Source organism: Malaya genurostris, chromosome 3 (genome assembly GCF_030247185.1).
Source record: "Malaya genurostris strain Urasoe2022 chromosome 3, Malgen_1.1, whole genome shotgun sequence".
Lineage (NCBI taxonomy): Eukaryota > Metazoa > Arthropoda > Insecta > Diptera > Culicidae > Malaya > Malaya genurostris.
Window position 1 is genome coordinate 279,063,876 of NC_080572.1, and position 14,266 is coordinate 279,078,141.

At 36.5% G+C, this 14,266-nt stretch overlaps 1 protein-coding gene across 1 annotated transcript in view; it reads right to left on the reverse strand.

Moving 5' to 3' along the window:
• Positions 1-517: 517 nt before the first annotated feature.
• Positions 518-14,266, reverse strand: part of LOC131434903 (lachesin) — a 32,040-nt gene continuing 18,291 nt past the window's right edge. Inside the window, exon 2 of the mRNA XM_058602164.1 lies at positions 518-1,764. Within this exon, the coding sequence (XP_058458147.1) occupies positions 1,226-1,764 (539 nt within the window). The 3' untranslated portion in view covers positions 518-1,225. The remainder of the gene's footprint in view (positions 1,765-14,266) is intronic.

Consider the following 14,266-nt stretch of genomic DNA (forward strand, 5'->3'; position numbering starts at 1 on the left):
AGTTTCGAACACTAACCATCAAAGCTGTCAAAACTACTTAAACGTACTATATAATTTTTATTATTCATTTCTTAGTAAACAAAACCGTCAAACTTATATAAACAAATTAGAACGATTTTAAACAGAACAGAAGTAATACGTACGCAAGTCGATCGAGTAATATTCGAAAATTTAACAACTCGAACGAATGATATTCGAGTTCATACCCAACAAGAACGGAATGCAGAATGGAAATTGCACATTCGATCGGAATATTTCGAATCGATCGACGTACAGAATAGGGGTGAATATCAGTGTGCAATCCACCAAAAACATCGCCACAAGGCAAAGTAACGCAACGCAATTATGGCCACGTCGCTGTCAAAACTGAAGTAAATTCAAGATATTCGTGGGAAACCTCCTCCAGTAGTCAGTTTTTGCTTCTGGCATGTGCTAATGAGTATTTCTGTGAAAAGGTTTCATCAGGAAACTGACAATTTCAAAAATTTTCGGATAATTTTACGAATAAAACAAAACATTTTCTTAAAAAGTTTTTATTGTTATTGTTCCTATCATTGACGTTCGGAATGATTCTGTTCCTGCACAAAAACTGCTAAAAATTTTGCAAATCGGGCTACTCTAGACTTACCTATTATTCGGATATGTGTGTAAATTGTAATTTCAGATCTATTTCAAGATATGTTTTTGTTTTTGGACGGCGCTAGATTCTATTTTTTCAGAGATTCCAGAACATATTCATCAATATTACGATCTCGTCATACTAAACTAAATGGACTGTTGTAATAGTAAATCTTTATCCGTATCCGGTTTCGTCCTAAATTCTAGTACAGCTTAAAGTTTCATTCTTGTGCTTTTTTTTATCTTAGTTGTATGACCTAGTACTAAACTTACTTTTTATGTTACAATCATCAATAGAGACTTTTTTTCGTATTTTCAATAGGTTGGAATGTTTCGTTTTCGAACCCTGGTCGGAGGGATCTAATCCCGTCCAGGAAATCATTTTCTAGAAAAATTCATTCGAAAAAAATTGATTCGTTACACAGGCACACGACGACAAGAAAAAGGCCTACTCGGATTCTGATAAGAAATACACCCTAAGGACGTTCATGATTTTGTTTTTCTGCTTTGCCGTCCGTCACACTCTATCGTTGTGATATGAAAACGCAGGGCGTGGCCTAGTTACCGATTTAAATCACCTACAGAAGGGGAGATAGCGGAAGCCATCCTAGAACATTGCCGCTAATGCTGTGACTATCAGCAGGAAGCTCGAGACGGTTATCGTGCTGGCATCGCCTCCATAGTAGTTTTGACCACACGCCGGGGGACACACCGGGATGACGGATTCGAACAGTTCAACCCTAGCTTCAGCCTGGCCAAGCTTGTTAATTGCCCGGCAGTAATAATCGCCATACTGTCGCTTTTCAATTGTGATCACACGCAGCGTCGTATCGGTAAACTCGTCGGCCGTGGCAAAAATGGACGTACTGTAGTGTTGATTGTTTGACAGCTGGACGTCGTCTTTGACCCATACGATCGCCGGTGACGGATAGGCTTCCACGTGACACTCGAGATCCATGTCGTACTGCAGGGCCTGGCTAAGACGGGGTCGTGGTACGCTGATAACCGGTGCGAATTCGACTTCCAGATTGATGTTACGTCGGTCGCCCTTGCTGACGCTGTTATCTGCCACGCAGTAGTACGTTCCGCGATCCTCCTTCTGGACGGAATTGATCTTCAGCACATTGCCGGTGTAGATAGCACCACCTGAAAAGGGAAAGAGGCAACATAAAAAGGAATTAATATTTATTGCACTGGCGGTGTCTAGGCGTCACATGGCGGTTGATAGTGGAAAGGAACTTCCGGTACACTGTCTCTACAAGCGATTTTGCGGTCAAATGATTTTCAAAGCGATTTGTCAAACGGGACGTTTTATGTCCCAATAGGCAGAAGGTGTTCAGAGCAGACCAAGTGCTGAAAAGGGAGCGTTCTTTTTCTTTTAAAACAATTTGTAATGGGGTGGAACGTGCTCATGAATAAAATTTATCGGCTATTGTTGTAACAGTTGCCGTGGACGTGTTGGTGGAACGGGAAAACTGTTTATGTTTTCAACGACACATGGAAGGATTGAACAGGCTATTCTGCGTCATAGTTTGGGAAAAAATTGGATCCAAAATTATCCAACTTTTAATCAAAAATTTCATAAACATCGTACTGATCACTGAAATAAGGAAAGGACTTTATCTACCTTTATCATTGACCTGTAGTTCCCATGCTCGCATATCTGTCTCATGTGGATTTTCGCCATTTTTCAATTAACTTGACAAATGAAGTCTATTCTTTTAAATATTTTCAGAACTTGAAAATTAAATTTAAATAGTTCTTTTCTCAACAAGCCGATTAGTTAAAAATTGACAGTCGAGCAGTTCTTTTGTCGCTGTCAAAAATAACCCTGCTCGAAAGCATGGTTAGTTTTGACAGTTCAATAGTTATTTTTCAACATTAAAAAAAATTCTAATTGCAGACCTTCAGTAAACATATCTTCAGTGTAATTTCTTTTTATACTTTCAGTAAAAGAAAATGCCCCAATAAAAAGCAGGTTTATTAGTTTTATTTTCAGTGCATAATGAACTCATCCGTCAAACTTTGGAATGCGCCGCAGTTTCAGTTAAATTTAACAACTCGATGAAAAAATAGCTGCTCGACTGGCAAATGTAAACTTTAAGTTAAAATAATTCGCGAAATAGTCCACGACCTAAGCGAGTGTTGCACCAAATCGTGTTTGGAGTTGGCAACATCCTCTCAGATATGTATGACACTTTGAATACTTCGTTTTTGAAAAGGGTAAAACTTTCTTCTATCATTCTTCAAAAAAAATAACAAAAGAAAAGAAAGTCTTTGTTTATAGTCGTAAAATAAATCCTACGTTAAAATGTTCAACTAGTTATTGTCACAAAATTATTCAAATTTTCGAATAAAATTTTGAAAAAAAAACCAATCGAATCCTACTCTGAAAAAAATCAATTTTAAACATTTGAAGTCGATTTACAAAAAAAAATAACATTTTTGGTTTTGATGAAATTTTGTCCCAATTCCACGATTCAAAACGATTCAAAACTTTTTCTTGCCCAGTCTGATACCTTAGAATCTCCTCTCAAACTTAGTCTCATCTTACAAGCCAGTTGTCGTGTGTTCGAGCCCCGACCTGGAAGGATTCGAAGTGTCAGGAGGATCGTAGCATCAGCCATACCATGATTCTGTACGCTTGAATCGGCTGCGAAGTCTTTGAAACAGAAGGTCAAATTCCACAAAAGGAATGTTTCGATAAAAAGACACTAGTACAACACAGTTTTGTAACATTTGTCATTTTTCGATTATTAGTTCGCCAATAGGTGAGATAACTAAGTGCTCACAAGTTCCTAGCTCATGCTGCCCCCCGTGTCTATTATAACATTTGATCAATAGAATGGCGTCAACTGGGTGTTATCGCCTTTTGCATTAGTAGCAAAATGAGAGGGTGCGAATGTAATAATTCAATTGGAACGCGAAAATTATTGAAAATTCTTCAACTTGCTCAGGCATTTCGCCTTGACGTCTTTTTGCTGAGGTTTATTAAATCCCTTAATGTAACTTGTTTTCATAAAAACCGTCTGCAGCATCATTATAATTCATAAATTAACATTTTTAATATCATCCTTATACGTCTTATGAGCAAGAATAACTGTTTGGGTATAAACAATAATTCTATTCTTATTATTAGAGTTTTATGTAGGAGGTACTATTCTACTATACTAGAAAAAATATTCAGAAGAGTGCAATAAAATACGCTTATTTAGAAGACTGAAAGTTTTGAAGGTTTCGATACGGTTAGAAATGTAACATTGAATTCATACTCGAGCATTGGTAAGATTGGAAAATGGTAATTATTCATACAAAACTAAATACGCGTCGATTGCAAGGGATCGAAAGTCTTTCTTTAATTTTTTTTATTCAATAATATAATATATTTTTAGACACACTACTTAATTAACAACTAACTTAAAACTAGAATAGTATCATTAGACTATGTCATCTCGGATTCTTGAAAATCCAGCTTCCAGCTGGCTGTCGGCCGTGGTTGATGAATTGGATATTGCATGAGTCTTCCAGATGGCGTTGGTAAAAGTCTTTCAGTGATTCTGTGATTTCTAATCCATTCAATGCAAATATTTCGTTTAGGCGGGGCTGGTCGAAGGAACGGTGACCTCGCAACATGATCTGTATACGAAATGGGTCATCGGAATTCGATTGAGTCAACACCCACCTGGGTCCTGGACTAAAGTTATTTGCATTTATAAACAAAACACGTGGAAACATATTTTTTCTGTTAACCTCTGTCAGACAGTGGGGCTTGGGACAGGTTAACCACTCAGAACACCACACATATTTGTCAATGGTAAAATATGTTTGGCCCTTTGCAAAAGACAGTTTGTGATAATGTTCAAGTAAAATCTGAGAGAGTGCTGCCAACTCAAAGTACGATTTGCTGCGAAATTTGTCTATAAATTCTGAAGGAGCAAACTTTTACACGTCTGAAGAGTTCTCGGAAAAAGCATGTCTATTTTAAAATATTTATTTTCGTTTAAAATAATGATTGCATCGTTTGAAATAAAGGGTAATTTTTTAAGAGGTATAGGATTTGATTTAGGAAAAAAAACACAAAAAAATGAAAAAAATGTTAAATTTTTCAATGGAACCTATATAACGATCAATATAGTTCAATGTTTGAAGATGATTTCATGCAAATGTTGGTCGCGCCTCCGCTTTAGATAAAAGAAATTTTCGATAGAAAACTTCGCCCATTCATGATTAAATTATAGGCCAAACGACGATTCATGACTAAATTATAGACCAAACTAAACAACTTTGACAATGACCAATACACGATTAACGCGTGATCTGTCAAAAACAGTGTTGCCGAAAAGATACCATAAAAAATCACCCTTTATTTCTCTTTCACAAATTGTTTCAGATAATTATTTTCACCGAATGTTATAGAGAATTTATTGCGATCATTGCGTGAAATTGTTGGTTACAGATGAAACTCTATTTTTTTTTTAAAATATACAATGAGAGATAGTGGAATACCGGTTTAATGCTGAAATATTTTTACTATGTTGTACAGTTTTGTTTTAGTTAAATTTTCAAAGTTGTGCGGTCTTTTCTATATGACTTTTCAAAATTATGCGGCTTTCTTTTTTTTTGTATTAAAAAAAATGCACGAAACGTCGGAAGCTGATGCTACCCAGAAAAAAAAATATTTTTAAGTCGACTTTTTGAAGCTTATCTCGATGTTTCATGCATTTCTAAAACATTTAGCACCAAAATTTTTCGATTTCGGAAATCTCAGTTGATATTTCTCAATAGAAAAAATGTCGAGATAATATCAGAGCTCTAGGTTTCATGAAGTTTTAAGATATTCGGCAACAAACAATTTTTTTCTTTAGTTTTGCAGTTTGTTTCATGTGAATTTCTAAAATTATGCAAATTTTTCAAGTAATTTCTTTTTTCAAATATTCCTTTTTTTATGCGGTGCGTATCCGCCGCATAAAACAAGACTTGAATGTATTAAGCTGAGTGTAAATAAACAATTAAAAAAATAGCCCCATTAGATTTCTCAGTCATTCTCAAATATTAGAAAATCTTTTTAATGTCATTTTCGACTGAGAAAACTGAAACTATCCCAGGGTAGTTTCATTGAACAAACACTTTTCACGAAACTAGGTTCGAAACAGGCTTCAAACAAACGGTTTGACAGCGGTTAGTGTTTTTTGGGTTAGTTTTTGCATCACGTGAACACGACAAAAGTTGACCCATCGTAGTACGCCATGCAGCCGATTTCGAAAAAGTGAGAAAAATGTCAAAAATTTAATCACCCAGTTAAAACAAAATCCCCACATTGCATTGAGATGGCCTTAATAGACGATACTCTGTATAAGACATGAGTAATCGGAGTCCGATTCAGGCAACAAAGTTGCGGAATCAAGTCACTGGCATGTAAAGCGAAAATATATCGAATCTTTTTTATTTTCGTAAACTACAGCCACCTTCATCATTTGAGAAAGGTTAGGCGCACATTTCAAATTGCTCAAAGAGTAGAAATCAGTAGTTTTCTGTCTGGAAGTACGAGATTTAATTAAAAGGATTTTAAAAAGCGAAGAAGTACGATTACATGTTGGGTAAATAACAATCCTGTCAACAAAAGATCGTATCTTGGTATTTAAACTGTTTACAATGGTTTTATCTCAAGAAAAAGATCAAATGAAATAACATTCGATAGTACTTTGTACAATATCTTTTATTACTTATTTGTGTCTATCAGAATAAAATATATTTCCTTTTTTTCGAACCCCTCAGACCCTTTTTTTTAAAAAAAACTTATTCATTGCCAGCTGAATAGCTAATTCCGTCGACCGGAAGTAGTCATTTTATAGACACATATTTTTCCCTTTTTTCCCCCAGATGCCGCGGCTTCGATTTCAAGTTCGAAGGGGTGGTTCTGTATGTATGGAGAAAAAACGAGGTCCGGCCTGCGATTCCTCCCCTTAAATGGCACTGTCGAGCACTGTTTCCACTCAATCAAATCTAGTTCATCCATCGCTAATTGCCAGGTTTCAAACATCTCTTGTGATTTCGTTGAAGCATATAAGTTACATTACGCATCTGGAGAGTGTGTGAAATTGTTTGTAGTAGAAAACGAACCCCTGTCCCGAAGTTTTCCAGTTACTCCGGTACTGCTGCTTTTTCTCCAGTTTAGCGACACGACGATATACTGCAATAATTAGCATATTTCCGATGGCATTGAGGTGTGACGGATCTTGCTGATTAGTAGTTTATGAAGTGATGAAAAATAGTTCGTGATTCAAGCAGTGACATTTTGTTTTTGGAGACTCCAACCACATTAAAACTCGAACGGGATTTCATGGGCAGACCAACAGACATGTGACATAATCCTATTTATGCTTTAATTGACTGTAGACGTGAACCCTCAGCCGATGTCGTTGGAATTTTGATCCCTCTTGCCGAATGTACCAGCTGAAAATGCATTCTCTCATTGACTAGCTCTAGGGACTGTTAGATTTTCCATCTCATGGCCTGGCGCCGCGCTGCAAATGCAGTCCTTTTGTTGACTAAGTTAATCTGCTTAGAATAAACCCGTGATGTTTAGAGTCCTGTTCCTTTTTTTCTGTCAGAAACGGCAAAACAACATCTGCAGCCGATATGGAGCTTTAATTTTCTATCAATTCAAATGGCATTCGTGCGAAAAAAAACTTTCCGTTCACTCCCTGGGCTGCTTTAGAGCTGAATAAATTACCGTGATTATAATCATTACGGTCCCTCTTTTCATGGATTGTTCCATTCAGATTCTACAATATGCTGCTCTTGGAAAAAGATAACATGCAATTCCGCCTTCGCCGGATGCGAAACGATGAACACAAAGTAAAACTCTGCCAGGACAATCCACATAATTAGTGGCTGCTGTTATTCGAGTGGTTCTTCTCGAAAGCAGGCGCGACCATTACCGAAAAATGTTGTTTTTCCTAGGGTGTGTGTCTCGATAAGTACACAGGTAAGCAGCACTGTCCCGACTCCCGAATTAGTTTGCGCCACTTTCTTTCTTTCTTTGTCCTTTTGGTGACACTTCCCAATCATTCATCCTTCCATGGAATACACTCCGGAAAGCCGAAATAAGAGTGCGCGTATCAAGCATAAAAATGGCTTTTTAACGTGTTTCGTGTGCACCCATAAATTACCACTTACGGAGGAGAGACCCTTCTGTTCGATCGATGCCTGTCTATTTCTGATCAACACCCTCTGCCATAAGGGACGGGCCCCCTCAGGTAGCTGTCCGTTGTTATCCTTTTGCGACCTCCGTACTTGCTCGACACAGTCACAATAATCACCATCCTCACTGATGTATACTGAAAGGAGGTTTGTCATCACGTTCTGCTGATGAGAAGTGCTCGTGCTAGTAGCTGGTGATGATAAGGAGCGCAGGCTAGAGGTGAATGGGCTGAAATGTGCTCTACACATGAAATTTCGAGTATCGATTTTTGAAGAATGAATCGCTTACAAAAACTCCGGTACTGTCAACCGAAAAAACTTGTTTACACAAATGCATGTTGTTTTACGGAAGGAATCTGTCAGAGTCTACTGTGACATGAGCCTACTGTGACAACCATAATTTGAATGAATTTTGGGTCCGGATGTTACCGTGACACCCCACTTCAGGGAAACTAGCGTTGGTTGCATAATGTGGAGGGTGGCCGCAGTGAGTCCGCAGTCACTGCGGAATATGCAGCGACTGAACCCACCACCCACTTGGAAGATGCTAATGCGGTACATACTTGTTTGGCTGGTAACAACAACGTAGACGCTTGCTGTTTTCTGGATTCAGTTTGCCGGCAGCTGTTACCTTTGTCAACGGTACGTTGTTTTAGTTACGGTGTAACAAACTCAACACCTTAGATACCGTGAACTTTGCCTCGGTACGCCACTATTATGTTCTGAGTTGCACACATACTCAAGATAGAATTGAAATATGATAAAAATAATCGAGTATTTGTAATCGATTAGCAAAACAAATACTTATTGAGCTAGTAAATCAATAGCAATAAATTCATCTAAAGTAGAATAATAAAAGAAAGTAAATTGAATAACTGACATAGCGGTATTATAAATTTTTATATGGATTACTTTTGAACTTTTGATAAAATTCATCATAATTTTTTGGTAATTTTCATATAGTTAAAAATATTTCTGCTAGGTGTAGTACATATAACTAATAATTGAGTAGGCTTAGACAAATTTACGTTTATTACGTTGACAACCACCAAGATATTCAATTTGAATATTACAATGGCGACGAGGGTAAAAGCGAGAAATTGAAGTTATGCAACCTTACAAACTAAGGCGTGTTTGGCAGAATACCAGATGTAAGATTCATAGCTAAACGAAAATTAGCCAGTTTTAATCTTCGATTCAACACTCGGGTTAATCTGGAATTGTCTCGATCTGATGCAGATAACAAGATCATAACACAAGTATATCAAAAGTTGATACGTATAACAATGTGTGTTATTTTGAGATTTTGAGAAACTAATGATAACAATATAATAACAAAATCAGTTATGATGTTTTATTTTCATTTGCAAGACTCATGATGAAGTTGATGAATTGAAAAAATGAGTTCTTCCATAGCTTTATATTGAAATATAATGATCAGAATTTCAAAAAACTAAAAGAAGAAATCAGATCACTAAATAATTTATTTAATAAAAAAAATCATTCAACAATTTTGGATTGAAACGATGCTAAAAGTTAGCCGGGATGTAGTTTTTCTGAGTTAAATTTGCTATCTAATCTTTTACAACTATTATTATAAATTTCTGCTTTCAGACTTCTGTAATTATATTAAATTCAATAATAATTGTGATACAAACGTTCCAAAATCTGTTACGATTTGGTTCCCGCTAGAGTCTTTTTTGTTATGATTTTTGTTATTTCAACAGCCTTGCAGCCAAAAATATGTCTAAATTTGTTACGAAATATTTCTGAAATAAAATACTCAAGTTGTTATAATTCTGTTATTACCATCTGATCGGGGTAACACTCCAGTCGTTCGATTGAATCGATCTGGAATGGGATTCAAGTCCATCCAGGGTCAGAATGAGCCGTTCGTTTGATTTGATTATTTCAATGTAGTGCATCTAAAATCAGGTAGGCCTATTTGTTCGATAAGAAAGGTAGAAAATGATGCCTTTCTCATATTACTCATATCATCATAAATATAACTGTGATGTTCTGAAAATATCTGTTCATTGAAAAAAAAACAGGAAAGTTATAGTAATATCTACGAATCAAAACACCCTATAGTTCTAGAACTGGAAGTATTATTCACAACGAATTCAGGGATTCTGTATAAAACCGTGAGACGCTTATTTTAAATCTATAAGCCTGTGAAAATCGATCTCGCCATCTTGAAGAAAAGATGAAAGGTAGATCTTTTCTTGCAGTTATTTCCAATACTTCCGAAACCTTATTTCGAGGTTCGTATGGCCAGCAACAAACAAATTGGACCTGTTTTGAATCTAGTTAAGAACCTTTCCCTGTTTCACTTCGTCGCTTTAGGTGGCGCTATAGATTTTTTAACGTTCAACCCAGTAGCTCCGGAACCGGAAGCCGGATCCAGATGAAATTCAGGAATTTTATTTGGAATTGTAAAACCTTCAGCTTAAACCTAAATTTATTAAAATCGGCCAAACCAAATCTTACAAAATAGTCCGAGTTTCATTTTGGAGTATTTAAACAATCTTTTCGATTCTTCCGGAATCGGATATCCGGAATTAGTTTGATAGGCCGTCTACTAGCAATAACTAATGGTTAGGAAAGTCGAGCCCAGTTTAGAATTTTGCTCCGAGCAGCAAGCGTGCAAACCAAACTGTACAAAACCGTTTTATTGATTGACTTTCAGGGTAAAACATAGCGAGTGGAATCAATGAAAAACGACATAAATAACGACATAAGCTTAGGTGTTGGGGTTTCGTTTTTTTTATAGCGTGTACGAAATTGAACAACGCCCGCTGTGTGCATTGTTTGTAAAGGCGAGTTGTGTTTTCTTCTTCCGTGCCTGCTCGTACTGGTTTTTTATCGTCATTTTATATAGCGGTTTGGAAGATTTGACACTCATCGCCCTGTATTTGCGGAATCGGAAGTCAGATCCGGATGAAATTTCACAGTAGCTTGTGGAACAATATGACCTTCAATTTAAATCAAGATTTATGGAAATCGGTTGAATCGTCGTTGAGAAATCGAAGTAAGTTCAACTTTTGGAGTTTATCTTCACTACCTTCGGTGCTTCCGGAACAGGAAATGGAGAACTATTAGTGCCCAATCAAGTTTATATGCTCACAAACTAATAAGTTCTGCAAGCTAGAAGAATTTATCAGTCAGTATTATGAGATTTGTAGTTGTTTTTGTCATCGATTTGTGGAAAAATAATAATGAAATGGAAAATTCCTGACTTATCGCACTCTAGTTCCGAAACCGGAAGTCTAATCCGGATAACATGTTCTAGAAAATTTTTTTGGTATGCAGAGTGACAAGTGGATTGGAGATTTCAATTTCCCGGTAACATTTTTGAGTATTCAATTTTCTCAGAGATGACTTAACCTATTTTGTTGTGATCCCATACAAAATTCATCCGGATCCGACTTTCGGTTGTGAAGAGGGTGATGAGGTGGAGATCTGCAGAGTGAAAATATCAGCTCTGATCTAGATTAGAAACTGTTTCTTTGGTTCTACAGCTTCCTTGTATCAATTATATGATCTTGAGTGCTGTTTTGCTAACTACGCGCCCAGTATTCAATGTTACATTATCAACAATACGCTGAATCACAAGACTTTCAATACGTTTTCGTTCAAGAGAATGAGGAATTACTTAATAGATGATTTACGAGATCCAGATTGCTGAAGAAATCATAACTAACCTTCCTTCCGAAGTGAAAGTACACATTTATGGTGACTTCAACCAACGTGACATTGACCTTTTCCCAGACTCTGAAAATGAGAGCATCCCAGTGGTAGGAGAGAATGAAACCCTGAAATATCTTTGATCAAGTTGCATGCTTAGGACTCAACCAAATTAATTACGTTAAAAATCAGCAAAACTGTTACTAAAATCTTTTACTAACAAATTCACACGAAGACTTCTGTCTTACCGAATCCATTACCCCCTTATGGAAAAATGAAAGATTTCACACTGCAATTGAGTTGTCCATATTTGTTCATGAGTATAATAGACCCGATGAATATGAGTATGACGAGATCTTTCAGTATGACTTGGCAAATTATGATAACATAAAGTTAAAATTAAGTAACATTGATTGGCAAACCATTTTCAGGGAGTCTAATGTTGAAACTTCTGTGGAAATGATTTATAGGATTTTATTTGATACTATTAATGATCAGGTACCTTTTAAGAGAATCAGACGACGACTTAACTATAAATATCCAATATGGTATAATGATAACATTAAAAATCTGAAAAATCGAAAACAGAAGGCCCACAAAAATATAAAAGAGACAGTAGTAGCGTCAACTTAGGAACTTACTTACAAACTTGTGATCAATTGAATCTGGCAATTGAAATCGCTTCCGAGGAGTACTATTCAAAAACGGAGAGTGAAATCAAATCTTGCCCGAAGAATTTCTTCAATTACGTAAAACAAAAACTGAAATCTAATAATTTTCCCTCAAAAATGTTTTTCAAGGGTAAGACTGCTGACAACTCGGAAGATATTTGTGCACTTTTTGCAAATTACTTCCAAGAAACCTATACTACGTTTTCCGAAGAGGATCGAGACCGTGAATATTTTAATTTCTTCCCTGAACATACTTGTGACATTAATATTCATCACATTAGTGTCCAAGATATTATGCAAGCGCTCAATAAATTAGATATCTCTAAAGGTCCCGGACCTGATGAAATTCCTCCCATATTCATGAAAAAACTATCGTTAGAACTAGCCACACCCTTGTTTTGGTTTTTCAATAAATCACTCCTGGCCGGTATTTTTCCTAAAATATGGAAGGACTCCTACTTGGTACCGATTTACAAAAGTGGAAAAAAAATCAGATGTGTGTAATTATCGGGGAATTGCAATTATCTCCTGCGTTCCTAAACTTTTTGAAGCGATAATCAATGAAAAATGTTTTATCAAGTTAAAAATAGAATCACTAATATGCAGCATGGATTTTTTAAGGGTCGCTCGACTAATACAAATTTACTCGAATTTGTCAATTACTCACTGGCTGCTATGGATAAGGGTAATTACATAGAAGCTCTCTATACTGACTTCAGCAAAGCATTTGATCGCATTGATGTACCTATGTTATTATTCAAACTACAAAAAATAGGAACTGGTCCTGAACTACTGGAAACCGCTTGGTAATTTATAGAAGAGAAAGTAAACAAAGAGAAACTGTCACTTGCTTATACGCCCTTTTGAAAAATTGCCCGAGAATTATGATGAAAATAGGGGAATCATTGGCACAGTTAAAAACATGACGGCTCCGAAGAATTCTTGATAATTCTACTAAACAGGTTATTTTTGCCAACATATTATGCATACTTATTCTGAATTTTAATAGGAATCCAACAGAAGCACTAAAATTATCCAAAAAAGAAACTAGCGAGTCACTAATCGTCCGGTAAAAGTTTGCGTATTTCTTGTAAACTAATACCGTTTTCGTTTTAGAACCTACACGCGGGCGACTCTGACTCCGAGTAAAACGAACACGTGGTACACGCCCTAAACAACAACTTATGAAAAAAAAAACAAACTCGCATGGATGCATGGTGCGACCCGAGAAAATTTTCAGAGCGAAACTACGCGATTGGAGTCCGATCTAGAGCGACCCCAGGTTGCTAAAACAAACATATAAAAAGTTGTTTTGGCGACTCTGGGTCAGCTTTCGGGCTACTCTGATCAATAAAGTTCGTTCGGTAATTTTTCCATATTTTGATGTGTTTAGAACAACCGAACTACCGAACATTCTTATCCTACTGATATATTATCACAAATAAACATTTGTTGACAGCAGTACCTTAAAGTACCGCAGTTTTAGAAAAAATATTTGTATTTTAAATCGGTTCAGCTGTCTCTGAGAAAAATGAGTGGTAAGAAATCATAATGCGTTTTGTCGAAAACGTCACTTATACCATTATATCGCCAGAACCAGAAGTGACAGCTATTTGATCTTCGAACTTGACAAATGACGCAATAGTAGCTTTCGAGCGAGTCTAAGCTTGCTGAAATCGGTTTGGACATCTCTGATAAAATTGAGCCCCCCACGAAACTCCAGAAATTATTTAGAGGAGACCGGGGCCAGACCGGACACGGGGTTAAACCGAACAGCCTAAATGTTTTATAAATCTACAATCATTTCGATGCATGAGTTGACTTTGTAAACACGCTTTCATGTGGTATACAGACGTCAGTTAGCTGGAGGTTGAGACGTCAATCTTACGAAAGGTTAAAACTAAGGTATCTCGAGGTTTGGTACCTCATTGTAGTCGTTCTTACTTTTTGTGTGAAGCTTTTGGGTTGGTCACTTCAGCACGACTTGGTAAAAAAATTTATGCATATTTTTCCAAATCACAAATTGGGAATTGTAACTGAAGGTTGAATCTACACAACGGTTAAGATAACTTGAGTAAAACCAAGCA